This window comes from Dipodomys merriami, unplaced genomic scaffold (genome assembly GCF_024711535.1).
Source record: "Dipodomys merriami isolate MVZ:Mamm:240054 unplaced genomic scaffold, mDipMer1.0.p SCAF_25, whole genome shotgun sequence".
Taxonomy (NCBI): domain Eukaryota; kingdom Metazoa; phylum Chordata; class Mammalia; order Rodentia; family Heteromyidae; genus Dipodomys; species Dipodomys merriami.
The window spans coordinates 5,591,908-5,615,184 of NW_027203937.1; the positions used below are offsets into that span (position 1 = coordinate 5,591,908).

General features: G+C 42.0%; 1 protein-coding gene across 2 annotated transcripts in view; it reads left to right on the forward strand.

Moving 5' to 3' along the window:
• The window catches only part of Me3 (malic enzyme 3), a 210,874-nt gene that overhangs the window by 134,268 nt on the left and 53,329 nt on the right, over positions 1–23,277 (forward strand). For both annotated transcript variants that reach the window (XM_070034822.1, XM_070034823.1), the window contains 2 exons: positions 7,173–7,248; positions 21,173–21,334. In XM_070034822.1, the coding sequence (XP_069890923.1) occupies positions 7,173–7,248; positions 21,173–21,334 (238 nt within the window). The remainder of the gene's footprint in view (positions 1–7,172; positions 7,249–21,172; positions 21,335–23,277) is intronic.

The following is a 23,277-nucleotide window of genomic DNA, read 5'->3' on the forward strand; positions in this document are numbered from 1 at the left end:
CTCCAGTTGAACCATGACTTTGCTTCTTGTTTTCCAACTTCTTGGTCTGTAGAGCCCCAATGGATTCTTAGATTCCTGGATTTCTTAGACCTAGTTGCTCCTGCTGTGCTGTGGACTTTGGGAGATTTCCGAGGCTTTAAAAATAGCCTTTTGCAGGTTTTCAGAGGACAGGTTTCCTTCCTGCCAAAAATGTGTGGTATGTGGATTTCATGGGCAACAGTGAGCCTTTGTTGTAGAGTTGAAAGTGCAGGTCCCCCGTCCTCCCCCCCCCACCCCCAGCCTGCTGCAGTGCTTTGCCTAATGTCACTGACCCTGTTTTAATTAAGTCCTCCTTTTGTGTTAGACTTGGTGCCAAGAAGACTAAGCGAGTGTTGTCTCTTTCAGTGGGCTTTGTTGTTGGTCTTAGCAATTCTATTTTAGGAAATTTTGAAGGGTCACTCCTCTGTGGACTAAGATAAGGGTTATGAGCTTTTTTTCTCAAGAAATACCATTCTGTTAAGTGAACATTATCTTTGTTTATCTTTCTGACTCATGTAACCGAATTCTAAAATTCAAGAGAATTTTTCTGGCTCCTGATGGAAACTGGAGATAATGATGTAATTTGCAGGCCTTTGTTAGATGGAGAAAGCTCCACCTGCATTTGCCCTTAAGAAATTCCAACAGCCTTGAACTTTTAAGAAATGTACAGAAGAGGAAGTGTGATGACCACTCCTTGTGGCTTCTGTTCAAAACTTAAGTAGTGGGTGTATTAGCTCCCGAGGGCTGCTATAACAAATTACCATAAACTGGATTCTTGAAACAACAGAAATTTATTTGGTAAGGTGAATCATCCCAGAAGCCACATCTTAAAATATAGAATATTGGTGTATTTATTACACAGTTAACAAGCTGCAGGCCACCAGTTGTTACAAAGGCCTGTAGCACACAAATTCATATAACACAGCTAGGAAAGAAATAACAAAAACAATACCAACAAGCCAATTCAGCTCCAATGGAGAGCTGAATTGGGATGCCATGATAACTGGAGATGAGCCAGGAGACAGGACACAGGACACGATCACGGAGACACACATGGCATGGTGTCCTGGAGGCTAGGCTGGTCCAGGCTTAAATAGGTTGGTGCAGGGGGAAGATACACAAGAAATTCCCAGTCCCAGGCACTGGGCTGACAGATTCAGTAACTATCAGCCAAGTGCCTACCCCTGTCTCCAGGGATCCTGCCAGGGAGGCGGGTGATGGGAGAGGCTTTTCCTTCCCCTTGCCTGAAGACAAGATGCCAGACCCTACAATCTACCATGTGGCTAACATGGCGCTGGCCAGAACTGACCTCCTCACTTCGGTATCAGTTCTAGAGGCTAGAAGTCTCAAGTCAAGGTGTTGATAGTCTCTCTCTCTCTCTCTCTCTCTCTCTCTCTCTCTCTCTCTCTCTCTCTCTCTCTCTCTCTCTCTCTCTCTCTCTCTCTCTCTCTCTCTCTGTGAATCCTATAGGGTAAGAGTGCTTGCTGGCATTCCTTGACTAATAGATGCATCACTCCAATTTCTGGCTCTGTCATCACATGGTCATCTTATCCCCACATGGCGCTATCTACCCTTCCTGTTATAAGGACAGAAGTCCTATTGAATTAGAGCTCACTCTAATAAATTCATTTTAACTTGATTCTGCAAAGATCCTATTTCTAAAGGAATTCAACATATTTAGTGAGGGAGAAACACATTATAAATGGCTTGGTACAACTCCTATACCATATACTGTCACAGAAACATCTGGAAGTATTATATAGGTTAAAAACTGCAAAACTAAAGGCCAGCTCTGTCTCCCATCAGCACTACATTCTAAAGCACTCATGATAGCTAGTATACATATTTCCTTGTGCTTGCTGTGTGCCTGGCACCCCTTTAGGCCTCATAGTTACAGCCATGAATAAGATACATGTGGTATAGTCCTCCTGCAACATAAAGTCTATGGGAGTGGTATAACCCCTGTTTGTCACTGTATATGATTCTGGTGCCCTGCATCTTGTATATACATTTTTCTAATTTGGGGACGAGCAAGGGAAATAACAAGATGCTGAAACAAGGATACAGGTTGACCCATTGTAACAATGAGATGTACAAGATACTATGTTGAAAATGAACTTTACAACTTTGGAAGAGAGGGAGGAGTTGAAGAGGTGGGGAGGGAAAGGACAGTAGGGGAAAAACAAAGGAGGAGGTAACAATGTTTGATAGGAAATGTACTTATTACCTTACTGATGTAACTGTAACCCCACTGTACAGTATCTTTACAATAAAAATATACAAAAATGAAAAGGTATATGAAAAAATGAAATGTGCATTAGAGGTACCTTGTCCTAAATATTAGTTAATGCCAAATACTGTTTATAATAAGGATTTCTTTTCCTTGGATGTCATTGCCAGAGGCCTATTGAGAGAATACTGGGTGCTGAGATGGAAATGAATGAATATTGGGTATCTCTGAGCTTGTTAAACATGACAGAGTTCTACTGTGTATCAAACAATCCTAAAATCTCAATGCTCAAAAGTAATTCTGTGCTTCTGTTCCATGTGCTTCTGTATACACATACGCACATTCCATTCCTACCACCACCAACCTGCAGGCTCTGCTCTGTGTCACCCTTTATTCAGAACCCCATCTGGAATCATATAAGTTTCTGTGGGGCAAAGAGAGAAAAAGAAGTGAGTAAATCACATACTGACTCTTAAAGCTCTACACCAGAAAACTGTGTTGTAGCCACTTATATTTTATAGCCAAAGCAAATGACCAGCCTTATTTTATTTCAGCAAATCATGGATGCTCATTTTGCCTGTGCTTGGAACAGAGATCACACAAGGTATCTGAGACATAGGACAGAGTAGATGATCAGGGCAGCTTTGATTAAGCTTTAGGCTATTCCCTCCTTTCTCTGCACACTTACCCCTAAAGATCATGAGAGGGAACCCCGCATGCTCCTTTGACTGTTGCTTCTCAGGTTTGGTCAGTGGCCATGCTGACCATATGTCAGCTAAGAGAGACCCTGCTTTCTAGGACCTGAAAAAGGAAATTCCAAACTTAGAAAAGCCACAAATCAAGTACTATAATTTTGATCTGATATATCCCCCAAAAGCTCAAGTGCCTTTGGCACTATGGAGAAGTGGTAGAAGTGAAGCTTAGTGAGGTGAAGTCAGGCCAGTGGGTGGATCCACTCTCTCTCTTAGTTTCCTAATTGCCTCTAGGTGAGGGTTTCCCTGCCATGTGTTTTCATCATGATGGAAACCACCATGGGCTCAAAAACAACAAGTCAACCATCCATGCTCTGGAAACTTCAAAACTGTGAGCCAACATGAACCTTCCCTCCTAGTAAGTGGTCTATCTCAGTCATTTTGTCACAGTAACAGAAAGCAGACGAACACATCAGGAAATAACATACATTCCTAACCAATTCCTCACATTTTCCCTTTAAACAGGAACCTCATGTATATGCATAAAATATGCTTTTAGACCTATATATTTTATTAACTCACAACTTTTCAAGTCTATATTCTGTCTTGCGTAAAGCAAGGCAATTCATTAAAATCTTGGGTTCCACAGGTTGGCAGCTTGCCATATTACATTATGTTTTTCATCCTCAAGTTCTAAAATTGCTTCCCTGAAATAAACAGGAAAAAAAAAGAAGTCATCAGTAGCTAAAATTACTTTTGTTTTTGTCCTGTTCCTCTTAGTGACTATGGCAGTGAAATTACCATGATTGCCTCCATGCCCATCTGGGTAACCCAGGAAGGGTGAGCAATGTTCTAAGTTCTCAGAGGAGACATGGCCTCAATGACAGCTGGCCCAGCCTGCAGGAGCTCACTGTAGAAAGTTCAGTACCTTGGGATCACAAACTGTGCATAACTCACTCATAGGCTGGAGATGTCCTGTCCCTTGGAGCCAGACAAGGCTTCCTGGAATTCCACCCACCTTCCTGATTCCCTGTGTACCTCTAGCAGTAGGCAGTGCCTCACAAGTATCGTGTCCCCAGGGTTCTGGATCTTTTGAAATGAGACAAGATTGAAATGCCCCGCTGTAGAATACAAAGTGCTTTGTGGCACTTAAGTGGTTCCTATCATCTGGTTGGGGCCACAAGGACACAGGAGCATCTGAGAGTCCCACACTAGCTATCCCTCTCACGTGTACCCTCAGCACCCCCTCCTTTTACCCTCCACCTGTTGGTCCCCTCCTAGATAGTCTCCCATTACCATGGTCATCATCACTCACCATTATTTGAGGTCTAGATTTCACAAATTAGCAAGAAAATGGCGTATTTGATTTCTTGAGTTTTATCTCACTCAATCTGATCTCCATCTTTGTCCATTTTTCTGTGAAGGAAATAATTTCATTTTTCTTTATATATATGCATAAATATATAAAGAATTATTATATAATAGTTTATTCACTAATTGTTGAATACTTTGGTGAACTGAGATGCAATAAACATGGGTATGCAGATATCTTTTTTGTATATTGATTTATTCTCCTTTAGATATATGCCCAAGTTGTATGCCAGGATAATAAGGTAGGTCTATTTTTAATGTTTGGAGGAATTTACATACTGATTTTCATTTATTTGTTTATGTTCCTACCACCAGTGTGTAAGGGTTCCTTTATCTTTGTATCATCACCAATATTTGTTGTTTGTTTTCTTGATGACTGCCGTTCTGACAGGCTTGAGGTATATGTTTTGGAGAAACTTATCATACAATGGCTAATAAGAGACTAAGAAGGTAGAGCTAGAGGACAGGGAGGAAAACTCAAAGTTTGCTTGAGGATGTGAGTAAAGGTAGAAACTACAAGGTGCTGGTGGCTCAGGCCTGTAATCCTAGCTACTCAGGAGGCTGAAATTTAAGGATCACAGTTCAAAGCCACCCCAGACAGGAAAGTCTGTGAAACTCTTATCTCCCATTAGCAACCAAATAGCTGGAACTGGAGCTGTGGCTCAAATGGTAGAGTACCAGCCTTGAGCCAAAGAGCTCAAGGTCAGGCACCAGTGCCTGCAATCCTAGCTACTCAGGAAGCTGAGTAGCTGAGGATTGCAGTTCAAAGTCATACCGGACAGGAAAGTCCTTGAGACTCTTTTTTTTTTTGGGGGGGAGGGGAGGGGTCGGGTCATTGGGCCTGTACTCTGGGACTGGGCACTGACCCTCAGCTCTTCAGCTCAAGGCTAGGGCTCTACCACTTGAGCCACAGTGCCACTTCCAGCTTTTTTTCTTTTTGCTTATGTGGTGCTGAGGAATCGAACCCAGGGCCTCATGCATACAAGGCAAGCATTCTACCACTGAGCCACCTTCCCAGCCCCCAAGTCCTTGAGACTCTTATCTCCAATAAACCACCAGAAAACAGGAAGTGGTACTGTAGCTAAGTAGTAGAGCACTGGTCTTGAGCTAAAGAGCTGAGGAACAGTGCCCAGGCCCAAAGTTCAAGCCCCATGACTGACCCCCCCCCCAAAAAAGAGCTCAGAAATAGCACCCAGGCCCTAATTTCAAACCCTAGGACTGACATCAAAAAGAAAGGAGGGAGGGAGGGAGGAAGGAAGGAAGGAAGGAAGGAAGGAAGGAAGGAAGGAAGGAAGGAAGGAAGGAAGGAAGGAAGGAAGGAAGGAAGGGAGGGAAGGAAGGAAGGAAGGAAGGAAGGAAGGAAGGAAGGAAGGGAGGGAAGGAAGGAAGGAGGGAAGGAAAGGAAGGAAGGAAGGAAGGGAGGGAAGGAAGGGAGGGAGGGAAGGAAGGAAGGGAAGAAAGAAAGAAAAGGAAGGAAGGAAGGAGGAGGGAGGGAGGGAGGGAAGAAAGAAAGGAAGGAAGGAAGGAAGGAAGGAGGGAGGGAGGGAGGGAGAGAGGGAGGGAGGGAGGGAAGAAGGAAGGGAGGAAGAAAGGAAGGAAGGGAAGGAAAAAGGGAAGGAAGGAAGAAAGAAAGGAAAGAAAGAAAGAATCTAGATACTACTGAGAAGCCAGAGGGAGAGGCATGGGAAGAAAGCAAGGATGTGAGACTTATTGATATTTTGGAATCATGATGCTGAGAGATGATACTGGAAGATACTGGTAGAGGATGAGGATTGAGGAGGAAATGAAATACAAACAAAAAACATACAGCTAGTTTAGGTAACACTTTTTAAAAGTTTGGCAAGGGAAGGGAGGAGAAAGGATTATCCTGACAAGAAATGAGGAGATTAAGATTCGTTTGTGATTCATTGTGGATTCTCCACATATAGGTACACATAATGTCTCACTCCTGATTCCAGGGCAGAAGATTTATGCCCATATACTATAGGTCTAAAATATTAGAATTCTAAATCTACCTGATAAATAAAGTATGTTCTAGCGTCCTATGTATACAAATATACTTTGTTCGTGGTCTGGAAAGCCAATTTTGAATTCTCAGACTCCAGTGGTGCAGAGAAAACTCTCAGCATGCTCACCTTACCCACTTCATCTCAACTACGTCCCGTACTTCTGGTACCAGGTGCATACATGTCTGAACAGAGTCGCCCACATGTCCAAGCTCCACCCACAGCCTCAGGCCTAAGATCTAGCCACTGGTCTGTTCTCAAGAATGATCTTGAGAAGCCAGGCACTGGTGGCTCACATCTGTAATGCTAAATACTCAGGAGGCTGAGATCTGAGGATCACATTTCAAAGCCAGCCCCAGCAGGAAAATCCTTGGGACTTTTCTCTCCAATAAAACTACTCAGAAAAGGCCAGAAGCAGCACTGTGGATCAAGTGGTAGAGCACTAGCCTTGAGCAAAAGAAGCTCAGGGACAGTACCCGGTCCAGAGTTCAAACTTCAGGACCAGCAAAAAAAAAAAAAATGACCTTGAGAATAGATCCATACAGTTCTCAAAGCAGTCAGAATTCTCAAGTGTAGGTATCTGGTCAAAAGGGAAATGAGAAAATGCAGTTTCTGGAGAATACAGAATCCACATGGACATATATACCCCTTGGCCTGATGGACTTTTGGTTCTATGGAGAGGAAAAATGGTAGAACCAAAGCAGGACTTGTAAACTGTTAAGGTTTGAGGAAGGAATTTCTTTTGCCCAAGTCTATGTGCAAAATTAAGCGATGCAATGATATCCAGTACTTGTGGTCTCTTATGTTTCTCGTCTGACCACTTGGTTTCTTTCTTTGTGTGTTTGTTTCTCCTAGTGGGCTGTTTATTACCATTCATGACAAGGACCACATTGCAACAATCCTGAACTCTTGGCCAGAAGAAAATATTAAGGTATGATACAATTTTCATTGCTGTTGCTCTATTGTCAACCTGCATCAGAATCGTTCCACTTTTAAGCTGGGCACCAGTGGCTCTCGCCTGTAATCCTAGCTACTCAGAAGGCTGAGATCTGAGGAATAAGGTTCAAAGCCAATCCAGGGAAGAAAGTCTGTGAGATACTTATCTCCAATTAACCACAAGAAAACTGGAAGTGGTGCTGTGGCTCAAGTGGTAGAGCGCTAGCCTTGAGCTGAAGAGCTAAGGGACAGCGCCCAGGCCCAAAGTTCAAGCCCCATGACCAACCCCCCCCAAAAAAAGTATCATTCCACTTTTAAATGGAACCATTAGGATGCTGATGGCAACATACTGTACCTTTCTTTCCAGGCCCAGACCACAAACCTGCAATAAACAAACATAAATGTACCATAGAGTAGAGATTTACTTCAACCAGATGTCTGTGTAAAATTGCTTATTGTTATTATTCTTAAGAATCTGAGGAAATATGTATGGAGCATGTGCTAAATACACAAAGCCAGTTTCCATGGGAAATATTAGATATACACATCATGTTAGAAGGAAAACAACACAGAGAGGCACTGACATGTCAGAGGAATAACAAGGTGGAATTCATCAGAGATAAGTGAGGAACAGAGAAAGAGCTGAGGATGTTCAAAGAAGCGGAGGCCACTCTTCGTTTGAAGGAAATCTGCTATGTCTTCGTGAGGTAAATGAATTGAGGATAGAGTTTGGATCATTGGGCATTGCAGACACTAAGATGTAGTTGGGGACTTTTTATAACAAGAGAGAATGTAAGGTAACCATTGTCTCCTCACCTGGGTGTATGTGACACAGGTATACATAGAAATAGGGGTTTGTATGCAGAGGGACAAACCCAACATTATATATATATATATATATACATACATATATATGTATATATATATGTATGTATATATATATATTATTGTAAAGATACTGTACAGAGGAGTTACAGTTACATGAGCAAGGTAATGATTCCATTTCCTATCAAGCATTGTTACCCCCTCCTTTTTTCCCTACCATCCCTTCCCTCCCCACCTCCCTAACTCCTCCCCACCACCCCCACCCCAGCCCCGAAGTTGTAAAGTTTGTTTTCAACATAGTGTCTTATACATCTCATTGTTACAATGGATCAACCTATATCCTTATTTCAGCATTTTGTTATTTCCCTTCCCCTCCCCAAATTAGAAAAATGTATATACAAGATTCAGGACACCAGAATCAAATACAGTGACAACAGGTATTGTACCATGGGGGAAGAAAATACAAAAGAAACAAAAAAAATCACATAGTACACTATAAGTACATTTAAAAAAAAAACTGGGAAGATAAAATCTCTTGTGTCCCTATCTTGCAAACCCAACATTTCTTTCTGAAGTTCAATTTCACTCCAAAATTTAGGGAGGAAACATTTTTATATAACAAACAAGATATAAATGTGAAATGTAATCTGTTCATTTTTAAATTTAAAACATGCAATGTTTTAGAAATTTATTAGCTTCTAGCTAAGTCCCCAGATCTCTTATTGCTGTTAAGACTTCCATGGAAGCGTTTGAAGAGCTCTGGCATCTAAGTCATTATCATTTCTGGGAACAACATGGAAGAAGCTGCTTAGAGAGTTATTCTGCCCTATGAGCTGCAGGGGTTGGCACTGACTGAGTAGAGTATAAGTAACTCTCATGTCAAACACTCACATCACCCAGCCACCAGTAGGACACTGTGGTGCTCTAGTATTTCCTTGCCGGGGCCTCTCTTCCCTCCTTCCTGCCAATTCGCTGAGCCTCTTCACCCCTCTCCAAAAGGCACCGAATACGGCTTCTGTCTGCCCACTTCTGTCCACTTCTGGCAGAACAGAGGAAAACTGACTCTCGGGAGCCAGGCCTGAACCACAGAAAATGCCCTTGGATATGCATCCTGCTTATGATGAATAGTTTATTTTGTATATCTCTTGTTTGGGTATGATTTTTGCCCTGTGTTTTTCTTTCCTGGCTGTCTGCTTAGACTCTTGTTATTTGCAGGCTTTGACCTTGCAGGCTCTGGTCTCAGAGATGCAATTCTCCAGGGCATGTCTAGGATCAATGGAACGAAATTTGGAGGATCTTTTTTTTTGAGGGGGGGTCCAGTTGTGGGGCCTGAACTCTGGGCCTGGGCGCTGTCCCTCAGCTCTTCAGCTCAAGGCTAGTGCTCTACCACTTGAGCCAGAGTGCCACTTCCAGCTTTTTTCTTTTTTTGCTTATGTGATGCTAAGGAATCGAACCCAGGGCCTGGAGCATGCAAGGCAAGCGCTCTACCACTAAGCCACCTTCCCAGCCCGAAATTTGGAGGATCTTAAGGGAAGTTAGCTCATGAGATGGGAAGTTAACTCAAGACTAACCTCAGTGGGCATGCTGCCAAGGGCCTGAACAATGATCTTTTTTTAATATATTTTTATTATAAAGATACTGTACAGAGGGGTTACAGTTACATGAGCAAGGTAATGAGTCCATTTCCTATCGAGCATCGTTACCCCCTCCTGTGTTTTTCCCATATTATCCCTTCCCTCTCCATCTCCTGCCTCCTCCCTCCCCCCCCCCACAGTTGTAGAGTTCATTTTCAGCATAATGTCTTGTACATATCATTGTTACAGTGGGTCAACCTATATCCTTGTTTCAGCATTTTGTTATTTCCATTCCCCTCCCCAAATTAGAAAAATGTATATACAAGATGCAGGACACCAGAATCAAATACAGTGAAAACAGGGGTTATACCGTGGGGGAAGAACATACAAAAGAAACAAAAAAATCACATAGTACATTAAAAACAACAGCAACAAAGATAAAACCTCTTGTGTCCCTCCCTATCTTGGGGTTCATTTTGCTTAGCATCATCTTATATGGTCATATGTACATAGCTTTTGACCTTTTCTTCTTGACTTAGACATATACTAGTTATTGCAAATAAGGGAAACCATTGGACCTATGTTTCTTTGGGCCTGGCTTACTTCACTTCATATAATTTTTTCCAAGTCTCCATTTCCTAACAAATAAGGCAATGCCACTCTTTCTGGTGGAGTCATGGGATTCCATTGTATACCTACACACCACATTTTCTTGATCCATTATTCTACTGAGGGGCATCTGGGTTGATCTGATATCTTAACTATAGTGAATAATACTGTGATTAAACATAGTTATTCTGGTAGCTTTAGTATAGCCTTGTTTGTGATCATTTGGGTAAATGCCCAAAAGTGGGATTGCTGGGTCATAGAGGAGCTCTATGTGGAATCTTTTGGGAAACCTCTATACTGCTTTCCAAATTGGTTGAACAAGTTTACATTCCCACCAACAATGAAGTAGGGTTTCCTTTTGGCCATATCCCCTCCACCATCTGTTGTTATTAGACTTCTTGATTATAACCATTCTAACTGGGGTGAGGTGGTATCTCAATGTTGTTTTGCTTTGCATTTCTTTCATGGCTAGAGAAGTTGAACATTTCTTCATGTATCTATTGGCCATTCTTACTTCCTCTTCAGAGAAGTTTCTCTTCAAGTCTTTAGCCCACTTATTAATCGGGTGGTTGTTTCTTTGAGGATTAGTTAGGGGACTTAATTTTTTTAGTTCTAAGTATATTTTAGACATCAGACCCTTGTCTGTTATATGGCTAGTGAAGATTTTCTCCCAGTCCATGGGCTTTCTATTAATCTTGCTAGCTAAGTGCTAAGAAGCTCTGTAGTTTCATGCAATCCCATTTGTCCATCCTTTCTTTGATTTGTTGTGTTTCTGAGTCTTTATTAAGAAAATTTGGGCCTGTGCCAAGGAGCCCTAGAGTTTCTCCTATTCCTTCCTGTAATGTGTTCAGGGTATCTACTTTTACCCAAAGGCCTTTGATCCATTTGGAATTGATTCTGGTGCAGGGAGATATAGAACGTTCTAGCTTTAGTTTTCTACAGGTGATTAACCAATTTTGCCAGCACCATTTACTAAAGAAGCTGTCTTTCTTCCATTCTATTTTTTTAGCTCCCTTATGGAAGATTAGGTGACTATAGGTCTGTGGGTTCATTTCTGGGTTTTCAATTCTATTCCATTGGTCCTGAGGTCGGTTCTTGCGCCAGTACCAAGCTGTTATGATTATTATGACTTTGTAGTAGAGTTTGAAATTTGGTATTGAGATTCCTCCAGCACTGTTCTTTTTGCTAAGGATTGTTTTTGCTATTTGGGGTCTTTTTTTGTTCCATATGAGTTTTTTGATTGCTTCTTCTATTTCCTTGAAGAATGAGGTTGGAATATTGATAGGTATCGCAGTGAATTTGTACATAGCCTTTGGCAGTATTGCCATTTTCATGATGTTAATCCTCCCAATCCTGGAGCATGGGAGGTTTTTCCACTTCCTTAGTTCTACTTTAATTTCCTTTCTCAGGTTTTTAAAGTTTTCATCATAAAGGTCCTTCACTAGTTAACTCCTAGATATTAATTTTATTTTGGGGGGGGGGTCCGTTCGTGGGGCCTGAACTCTGGGCTAGGGCGCTGTCCCTCAGCTCTTCAGCTCAAGGCTAGCACTCTACCACTTGAGCCACAGCGCCACTTCCGGCTTTTTTCTTTTTGCTTATGTGGTGCTGAGGAATTGAGCCCAGGGCCTCATGTATGCAAGGCAAGCGCTCTACCACTGAGCCACCTTCCCAGCCCCTTTATTTTTTGTGGGGCTATTACAAAAGGAGTTGCTTTCCTGATTTCACCCTCACTCTTCTCATTATTGGCATACAGAAAGCCATTGATTTTTGAGGGTTAATTTTGTACCCTGCTACTTTGCCAAAGTTTTGAATCAGCTCAAGTAACACTTGGGAGTGGAGTCCATGCAGTTCTTTAAATACAAGATCATGTCATCTGCGAAGAGGGAGAGTTTTACTTCATCTTTCCCTATTTGGATCCCCTTTATGTTTGCATCTTGTATTATTAATCTAGCCAGGCATTCTAATACTAAATTGGAGAGAAGTGGAGAGAGTGGACTTCCTTGTCTCATTCCTGAATTTCAAGGAAATGGCTTTAGCTTTTCGCCATTAAGAATAAAACTGGCTATAGGTTTGTCATACATAGCCTTTATTATACTGAGGAATTGAACACTGATCTTTTCCACATGCCTGGACAGCTCAACCATGGGAAATTTTGAACACAATAGGCATCTCAGAAGACATTTGCTGAGTTGAAGGAACATCTTCCATATACCAGGCACTGCACCAAGAACCAAGATGGAGTTCTCATTAACGCATATAGTAGTAGTTTATAAAAACTGTAAAGAATGAATAAGAATGATGAAAGGGCACTCTCTCTCATGAAAAAAACAAACAAACAAACAAACAAAATCCCTTTCTACCAAGCTGGCACAGGGGCTGGGGAAGGGAATCATGGCCTGAATTTTAGGTTTTAGTTGCTCCTTTTGGCAGGGCACAGTTGCTACTGGGGAGGTCCTGATGCAACAGATGCACAATAAAAGAAGCATAGGTCTTGTCCCCAAATAGCTTTATGTCCATTGTTAGGAAACCTTAGGAGCTGCATATCTGTTGACTTCAATAAACAAACCTTATCATCCTTCTAGGTTTCAGTGATGATTTTAGAGGTAGAGAAACACAGAGATGGGGGGGTGTCATTTTCAAGGAATAAGACTCACGCAAGCCCCAAAAGAGAACTATCTACACCTCTAAGAATGGTGTAAGTTACACAAGCAGCTCTGAGCCAGTAAGTGGCATCTAATTCAGTTGCACTGGACAGCATTAATTGATGCCTGCTCTGTAAGAGTTTCTTAGGGTTTCTGGATAAAGCCATTCGACCCTAACTCAAAGAGCTTTCAAGCTAGTTAGAGAAGCTGACCAGGAAGCAAAGACAGCACAGACCACTGGCTTCCCGCCCACCCTGCAGGACCCTGGAGTGGGCAAGTGAATAGTTGGGGTCATTTCATTTTTGGAAAAGCCTGAAGATGAGATCTAATGATTATGGAGCAGAAACAACTCTGGCTTTGCAACAGACAGACCAGAACTCTGGTCCTGAATATTCTGTTTACTATGTGCAGATAAACTCTCTGTGCTTTGCTTTCCTTCTGTGAAGAATATGAGAATGTGTGTGCACGTCAAAGGGAAATTGAATGAATATTGTCATGACTGGAGGCATCAGAGGCGGCTGTGGTATTCGTAGCTGTGCAGAGATTACAGGCAGCTTTGGAGGTGTCTTTCTTGGGAATCAGAGGTCTGAAATAGGCAGTCCAATGAAATCAGTGGACCCTAGACACATTTGATTTGGCCCTCAGTGATTGTTGAGAATTTTTTTAATTTATAGGTAGCATTTTAAAGTAAGATACCATTTTCAAAAACAAATACCAAAACACTTGGATTTCTGGGTTTTTTGTTTTTTAGAAAACCAAGAAGTGTAACTTGTTGGGCCAATAGTTTGGTATGTAAATAGGCCAACTAGGTCTGGATGTGGCTCAGACTTCTACCTTGCCCCACTCCCGGGGTTTTCTGTGAATGTATCCTCCCCCATACCCAAGGCACCCTCCCAAAACTTCCCAATGTTCCAAGCATCAGCCTTCTTTCCAGTTGCCTCAAAAAGAGAAGACAAAGCTCTCCCTGCTTAGGTAATGAATTTACTCGTCATCCTTTGTGTAATGCTTTAGGCTGATGGAGGAATTCTTCATTTCATTTGGTTTTCAAAGGCACAAGAGGGCAGAAAAGACTGCTTCTGAGCCCCTCGGGGTGGGTCAAGAATTGGCAGGATTGTGTTTTGCTCATGTTAAGATGAAGTCGCTTTTTTTGAACATGTAAAGATGAAATAACCTGTCTGAGATCATTCACAGATGTGGGTTGGGGCCCAGCCCAGAGCCTGCTACAGAGCTTCCTCTCTCCCAGCAGCAGAGTAGCTGAGGCAGAGTTTCCCAATCTTTAGGCTCTGCTGCTACTGGCTTCCTGGATAAAGAGGAGGACTCAAGTCAGAAGGTAAAAACTGAACTCTGTGGTTTCCCAGTTAGAAAGTAAAGTTGCAAGCCGAGATGTAAAAGAGGCGGGCTATGAGGGAAATGGAACCAAATGCTAGATCGTGAAGTTTTGTGAGCCTTTCTTGTTCAGGGAAGAAGCCACACCAGGCTGCTAAGAGCTGTCCAGCATTAGTCACAAAAGAAGAGTGAGAACTGCTTTTCTGACTCTTTACCACATGGTCCATTACTTGGAGCCAAGAGAAGACTCAGCTAAGAATCCCCCTCCTCCACAACAGATTTCCCAAGTTCCTAAATCTCTCTCATCTCAGCCACAGCAGCTTCGGGGAATGATATGCTGAGAGATGTTTAGATAGTAGAGTTAAAGAAACACAGGCTACCAGTAGAAACCAGCCATGTAGGTGCTTAAACTTGGATCAGATTGTCAGGGCCAAGTGCTTACTTAACATGCACTGGTCTGTGTTGTGTTAAATTCCACTCTGTGCTTACTTAGTGTCAAAGGCTGGGTGTCCCTAGACATGGTCTAGGAGATATTAATTCACATAGTAGGAAGTGCTCTTGGGCCAATCCCTGTGAAAGGGCGAAAGGCAAGATAATGCATAGAATGAGAATTATCTGTGGTTTATAGACAAAAAAAATCTGAGAGACCTATGTTTCTTTGGGCCTGGCTTACTTCACTTAATATAATTTTTTCCAAGTTTTTCCATTTCCTAACAAATGGGGCAATGTCATTCTTTCTGATGGAGGCATAGAATTCCATTGTGTATATATACCACATTTTCTTGATCCATTCATCTGCTGAGGGACATCTGGGTTGGTTCCATATCTTAGCTATGGTAAATAATGCTGCAATAAACATTGTTGTGCTGGTAGCTTTAGTGTGGTCTTGTTTGTAAACATTTGGGTAAATGCCCAAAAGCGGGATTGCTGGGTCAAAGAAACATAGGTCCCATGGTTTCCCTTATTTGCAATATCTAGTATATGTATGAGTCAAGCAGAAAAGGTCAGATAATGTGAGGTCAGGAAAATGAACCCTTAGATATGTATTTTATTGTTTTTTTCTTTCATGCATGTGTTTCTAACGCATTTATAAGATTATCTCTTTGTTGCTTTGTATGTCCCTCCCCCACAGTATAACCCCTGCTTTCACTATATTTGATGTCAGTATAACTTGTGGAGGAGATGGGGAAAAACCAGTTGTTTTAAGGATACAGGTGGACCTGTTACAACAATGAGAAGTACAAAATGTCATGTCAAAACCAGCTTTACAACGTCGGAGGGGAGGGGGGGAGGAGAAGGATTGGGATTGGGGGGGAGGGGGGAGGCTGGGAAAGGATGTGAAGGGTAAACCAAAGGAGGAGGGTGCAATGCTTGGTAAGAAATGTACGCATTATCCTGCCCATGTAATTGTAACCCCTCTGTACAGTATGTTCACAAATAAAATTAAATTAAATTAAAAAAATCTGAGAGATTAAGTTCTTTGCAAGTGGAATCAAGATGTGAAACTAAGAAATGTGCAAGATTTAAGGTATGGAAGAGGAGAGGAAAAAATGAGAAAATGAAAGAAGAAAGGGCAAGATGACACAAAAAAAGAGGAAGAAAATGGTTGCACACACAGTCTTATGGGACATGCATACCCATAGCTAAAGAAGCCCCAGCGAAAGCAAGGAAGCATGCTCCTCAGGCCAGTCTTTGACACATCCTATTGGACCCATCTAAGTCAATGGACATTTCCAATAAATCAGAAAGGGTCTTAGGCATGAAGTGGCAAGCACAGAAAGTTGATGGCACATTATCCTCCAATTGTCCTGTAGTCATCTGAGGAGTTATGACCTATGAAATACTCAAACAAGGAATATATAATTCCATCACATTTAAAACACAAGGGTGTTGCCCAGGTTTTCCCTAAGTCTTCAAAAACAAAAAAATAACATGACTATTACTTGTCCTTAAAGACCATAGAGCTACTATGGAAAGAAGGAAATGAATGCAACTGTAGTACAGAACTAAAGATGATTTTTTTTAATTACTATGCAAATTCAGAGGAGGAAGTCATGTCTCCTGGAAGGGAAGCTTCTGGAAGATGGGAGGGAGATGTTTTCTTTTTTTTTTTTTTTGTCAAATTTTACTTTATTATTTTTTTATTAATATTATTTTATTTGAGAACATACTGTACATAGGGGCTACAATTACATGGGCAGGATAATGCATACATTTCTTACTAAGCATTGCAGCCTCCTCCTTTGTTTACCCTTCACCTCCCTTCCCAGCCTCCCCCCTCCCCCCCCCCACCGACATTGTAAAGCTGGTTTTGACATGACATTTTGTACTTCTCATTGTTGCAACAGGTCCACCTGAATCCTTAAACGACTTGTTTGTCCCCAGGGAGATGTTTTCTTGTTTTTTGTGTTCTGTTTTTGTTGGTCGTGGGGCTTGAACTCTGGGCCTGGATGCTGTCCCTGTGCTCTTCAGCTGAAGACAAGTGCTCTACTCCTTGAGCCACAGCGCCATTTATGGTTTTCTGGCGTTTAATTGGAGATAAGAGTCTTACAGACTTTCCTGCCAGGGCTGGCTTTGAACCGTGATCCTCAGATCTCAGCCTAGAATAGCTAGAATTACAGGTGTGAGCCACCAGCACCCAGCTGGGAGATGCTTTTTTAGTTTTCCACTGGAATTTACAAAGATTGTAGAATTTGAATGTAGAAATTAAAGGGGTTGAGGAGTAGACAGGCATGTATTCATGAAAATACAAAAGTCATACAAAACTGAAAAGATTTTAGAGAGGATGAAGCATGGAGAAGATAAAGGAGAAATTTAAAGGGCAGAGTGGACATAGTCTATGAAAAGCTTAAGGTCAAGCTCAAATATGTGAGCCTTATTTTATAGAGATAAGGAGCCACTGGAGATTTGAAGGCAAGAAAGTGATTCACCTGTAGGTGGTTTGGAGAACATGAAATGGAATGGGGAGTTAGAACTGTTCACTGAACTGTTCAACTGTAATGGCTTAAATGAGAAATATATGCACTGGTTCAAGGAAGTAGACACGATAGAAATATCATGGAGAAGGTGCCAGAAACATGGAGCCGATGCAATCAGCAGAACTTGTTGGCCAACTAGCAATAGAGAGGAGATAGAACAGATTGGATAGCTTCGGGCATGGGAGATGTGAAAAATGAGGAAGGAGGACAGCCCAGCAAAAAAATGTTCAAAAACAATAAGAAAAAGAAGATTTATTTGCTTAGCAACTTGCTGAATTTGAGAGGAATATCAGACACCCAAGTGGCTGTGTCCCAATAGCCAACTACAAATGCTATCTGCTTAAAAGGTGACTGTAGAAGCTTGTGGGATGGATAAAGATGAGAAGGTTAGGATGTTCAAAGCTTTGCATAGCCTGACTTTCTTAAAAGCTGCATTTTCCAGGTTGGGGTAGTGGCTCAAGTGGTGGAGTGCCTACCTTGCAAGTGTGAGTTCATACCCAAGTACTGTCCTCCAAAATCATTCTCCAAGGTCTCATTTTGTTTCATTTTTTTTTTTTATTGTGAGAATACCGTACAGAGGGGTTACAATTACATGGGCAAGGTAATGAGTACATTTCTTGTCAAGCATTGTTGCCTCCTCTTTGTTTCCCCTTCCCATCCCTTCCCCTACTCCCCTCTCCTCCCCCCACCCGATCCTCCCCCCCCCCCACCAAAGTTGTAAAGTTCGTTTTTCGACATAACGAGTTGTACATCTCATTGTTGCATAAGTATTTAAATGTTTTTTTCTTTCATGCAATTGTTTCTAACATATTTATAAGATGATTTCTATGTTGCTTTGTATGTCCCTCCCCACGATATAACCCCTGCTTTCACTGTATTTGATGTTGGTATAATTTGTGGAGGGGTAGGGAAAAAACAAATCATTTAACTAGGGATAGCGGTGGACCCATTGTTTCATCTTTTATTCTCTCATTTAACAGATACTCATTGGTTTTTTTGTTTTGTTTTGTTTTTGTTTTTTCTTTTTCTTTTTTTTTGGAGGGGTCTGGTCATGGGGCCTGAACTCGGGGCCTGGGTGCTGTCCCTCAGCTCTTCAGCTCGAGGCTAGCGCTCTACCACTTGAGGCCAGCACCACTTCCGGCTTTTTTCTTTTTGCTTATGTGGTGCTGAGGAATCGAACCCAGGGCCTCAGGCATGCAAGGCAAGCGCTCTACCACTGAGCCACCTTCCCAGCCCTTGTTTTTGTTTTTTTTTTTTGGTCAGTCGTGGGGCTTGAACTCTGGGCTTGGGTGCTATCTCTGAGCTCTTCAGCTCAAGGCGAGCACTTTACTGGTTGAGCCACAGCATCACTTTCGGTTTTCTAGTGGTTTATTAGAGATAAGAGTCTCACGGACTTTCCTGTCCAGGCTGGCTTTGAGCCGAGATCCTCAGATCTCAGCCTCCTGAGTAGCTAGGATTATAGGCATGAGCTACCAGCGCCAGGCTTGTATGGTCTTTCTGTAGTAATGCTGAACTAGTGAACAAGAAGTCATTTAAAAGTCTAATGTTTGCCCTAAATAATCATCATTATAATCTTAAAACAGTGACTATATGCTGATTGTACCAGGTTAAAATGAGCCATGCATTATTTCATGTCATCTTTATAACAATCTGATAATTTAGACATTATTTATTAGTATTATTACTATATCCATTTATGCAAAATTAAAACTCACAAAAGTTATCCAAGATATCATTTGACACAATAATAAAGAGCCTAGATTAATATACTGTTTGACTTCCAGGGGTGTAGAAATAATGCTTTAGAGTAGTTGATTTCCTATTCTTATTTTTGTGTCACTCACTGCCTTTTGACAGGAAAAAGGATTCTGAGAAGGTGAGCCAAAATAAGGAAGCTTTGCTCGGAAGAAAATGTAGAGAAATGTACAGAGTTTGGGTTCCCAGGGCCTGTGTAAGGATACAAGCTTAGTTAGAAGAGATGCCAGGAGGAAATCATAGGCCAGCTACAGAGAGTGGGTGCAGTGAAGGTGGGGTGCTGAGGTAGGGCAAGAGCACAGTAGAATGGAGTGGTAGAAAGAATCCTGAACCAGAAACCCAAAGACTGACATTTTGCCAATACACAAACAAGGTGACCTTAGTCAGTTACCTAGGTTTTCTGAGATAGCTGGTGTAGAAACTTCAACCCAGTGTCTGACATGTGGCTGATGCTTCAGATAGAAGAAGGCGGCCTTGGCTTCAGTTTGCTCTGTTGAGGAAGGAGGCTTAACCATCTCAGACTTGCTGAGGCTATTGAGAGGATCAGTGAGCAGCAGGCTTGTGAGTACTCATCAGAAATCTATGAGGAAATAGTAGGATTTCTGTGGGGCTGATGAACTTTTCATGATTTCTTTTCCACATAAGTGTTTCTAGAAGTTCTATAACTGTTTCTACCAAAAGGCGGCTGCATGCCATATATACTCACCCCCAGAGGAACAGAAAATAGAAGCGCAAGGCTGCCATGGGCCCTCCGAATATCAGATCATTAACTCTTTCTGGGCAAGAATGGTCTTCATCTCTTTAACATCAGCAACCAGCAGTTGTTTCTGAATAGATTAAACTAAGTCCTGTGTGCCTATGGGCACCAAGCTTGGGACCAACCAGGCCACCCAAAGCTCAGAACTGATGCTAAATTCTGGTCCAACACAAGGTTCCAATGGAGAAGTGAGTAGCTGAAAAGCTTAACCCTTCTAGAGATGGAGGCCATCTGTGATGATGAGCAATTTGGGATGGCCTATAAACAGCTTCACTGTTGCCCTGACATGGCATGGCATTCATGATCCTTCACTATCTGATTTCTACCTGACTTTCTGTCCTCTCCTTTTATGAAACCTATACCTCCTTGTTCCCCATATACTTTCTACATACCCCCATCTCTACCCTGAACCTTAACTTCCTTCTGTACCAAATTTTTCTCCCCCTCTGTATCCTCAATCTCTACTCACCCAAGTTCTAGCACAAATGTCCCCTCATTCGTGAACCTACCTTAAGGTGGTAGGAGCTCTCCATCCCTGCTGCCCCTTATGCCAATTGGCTCATTGTACTGAGCCTCTGTCCCAAAGTCATAAATTGTCAATATATACCTTCTGTTTCTGTTTGACCCTATAATCAGGGCTAAATCCATGCATACTTGTTTTATAGATAAAGAAAGCTCCTTTTCCTAGGATCTGGCACTTTGTCTTATGCAAAGTAGATGCTTCATAAATATGTATTAAGTGAATGAATAATGGAAATCCACATAATCATATAATCATGTCTATCATCACCATCAACTTCCTAAGCATCTGTGAACTTGTGGTAGTAAGCTTTGAACTCACATTATTAGATATAATTATTAGAGTATCAGAATTCTTAGAATTATTAGATATATAGTTGGCCCTCGAAGGTTCATTGTCAAGTGCAAAAAGTAATCTCAGAACAGCTTGATGATCTCCCTAACTCCATATGAAAAATAGACTCTAGGAAAGATTGCAAGAAGCCATGTCCTTTGCAAATCTGAGTTAGCACAGCGTAGGATGAGGCCAGGAAGCACATACATTCCATCTCTAAACCCTGGTGTTGGAGAAGCAACGCAAATATTTGTAGAAACGTTTTCTTTTTTCATATGTCCATCCCTCTCCACTCCCATCCCCCACCTGAGACTGACAATTCTTTTGAGTTTCTTTGAGGGAGGGTGACTAGATGTGGTTTCCGCCAGCTGTGTCTGCAGTCCACAATCCACAGCTCAGAATATAGGGCTGGTGTCTTTCTGTCATCACACCCACAGTGGGGTTTCTCACCAGCCTGCTTCAAGGACCAGCTACCTGCGGTTGGAGAATTCCCCATAGAGTCAGCTGACATCCAGTTGTCAAGCCTTACTGCTAGACACAGAATGAAAGCTTCGTCTCAGAAGACACTTCCAATTGATGGCTCCTTGTTGTGTTTTTCAGGCTGTGGTGGTGACTGATGGGGAACGAATACTGGGCTTGGGAGACCTGGGCTCCTTCGGCATGGGCATCCCTACTGGCAAGCTGACCCTGTACACAGCGTGCGGTGGGGTGAACCCACAGCATTGCCTCCCTGTTCTGCTGGATGTCGGCACCAACAACGAGGTAACAGACTGTCTAGACCAAGGAGAGGAGGAGTGCTTTTGTGGGTGGGGTGTTATATCCACATAGCAATTTCTTTATTGGCATCCTTTTTTTTCTTCTTAATATATATTTTTTATTGTAAAGATACTGTACAGAGGGGTTACAGTTACATGAGCAAAGTAATGAGTCCATTTTCTATCCAGCATTGGTACACCCTCCTTTGTTTTTCCCCTACCATCCCTTCCCTCTCCACCTCTCCAACCCCTCCCTCCCCTCCCCCCACAAAGTTGTAAAGTTTGTTTTCAACATACTGTCTTGTACATCTTATTATTACAATGGGTCATCCTGAATCCTTATTTCAGCATTTTGTTATTTCCCTTCCCCTCCCAAAATTAGAAAAATGTATATACAAGATGCAGAACACCTGAATCAAATACAGTGACAACAGGGATTGTACCATGGGAAAGAACATACAAAGGAACAAAAAAAATCACATAGTACATTATAAGTACATTAAAAAGAACATCAGATAAAACCTCTTGTGTTCCTATCTTGGGGTTCACTTCATTTAGCATCTTTTGGGCATTTACCCAAACTATCACAAACAAGGTATACCAAAGCTACTAGCACAACCATGTTTATCACAGTATTATTCACCATAGCTAAGATATGGAACCAACCCAGATGCCCCTGAGTAGATGAATGGATCAAGAAAATGTGGTATACACAACACACACACACACACACACACACACACACACACACACACACACACACACACACACACACACACACACACACACACACACACTGGAATTCTATGCCTCCATCAGAAAAAAATGACATCACCCCGTTTGTTAGGAAATGGAAAGTCTTGGAAAAAATTATAGTAAGTGAAGCAAACCAGACTCAAAGAAACATAGGTCCCATGGTTTCTCTTATCTGCAATAACCAGTATATGTCTAGGACAAGCAGAAGAGGTCAAAAGCTATGTTCAGCATCCTTTTGACCAGATCAAGGTCAAAGTCTCCCCATCCCCACTTAGACATAAATGGGAGGACCTTCCTTCTTCCTGGCTGCTGCTTCTCCCAGCCAATTTCATTTCCAGGTCCCATTGCTCCTCCTCTACCTCTTGGGCTTCCATTCATCCATTGCCTCTAAGATCCCATAGAGATTCCATTCCCCTCAAAGCCTCTCTGAAACTTCTGGTGTGTTTGACAGTTCTCCCCAGCAAGTGAGAGTATGCTGTACTTTTTCAGCATTTTTTAGATGAGTTGCCTGAGTAGAAGGGTTAAAACTCCAAGCATCAGTACCAGTGGCTGAAATCTCAGAATCAGGCATTTGAGCAACCTGTAAACCCAGGGAGAGAAACTTAGCTATGTTGTGGGTAATTCTATCTGCCTTGGAACTGGAGGCCAAACCCTAGCCAAAAGTTTGTCTGCTACAAGCACCACAAATACTATGAGCAGTATTTGTGCAAGTCTGTGATTCTCAGTTCTATGTCACTGCATCAGAAAGTGTCCAAGAATTCTCTCTCTCTCTCTCTCTCTCTCTCTCTCTCTCTCTCTCTCTCTCTCTCTCTCTCTCTCTCTCTCTCTCTCTCTCTCTCTCTCTCCTTGAGTCTCTCAGCAGTATAGGGCATTTGAATTTAGTATCTCATAATTGCTCAGCTTGCTTACTCTGCTGGTACTTTACCACTTGAGCCAAACGTCCAGCTCAGCTTTTTGTTGGTTGGTTATTTTAGAGTTAGGATCTTGTGGACTTTTCTGTGTTCCTCGTGGATTTTTTTTTTCCTTTGGATTACAAACCTCCAGATATCAGCTGCTGGTTAATACTATAAGTGTGAACCACTAATGATGACTCAACAGTTCCTTCTTAATGAGCTTTATTTTTGAAATCCAAAGAAGTATTAAAAATGGTGTCAGTCACATGACCAAAGCTAATGTTATTTTTACATTTTCTTG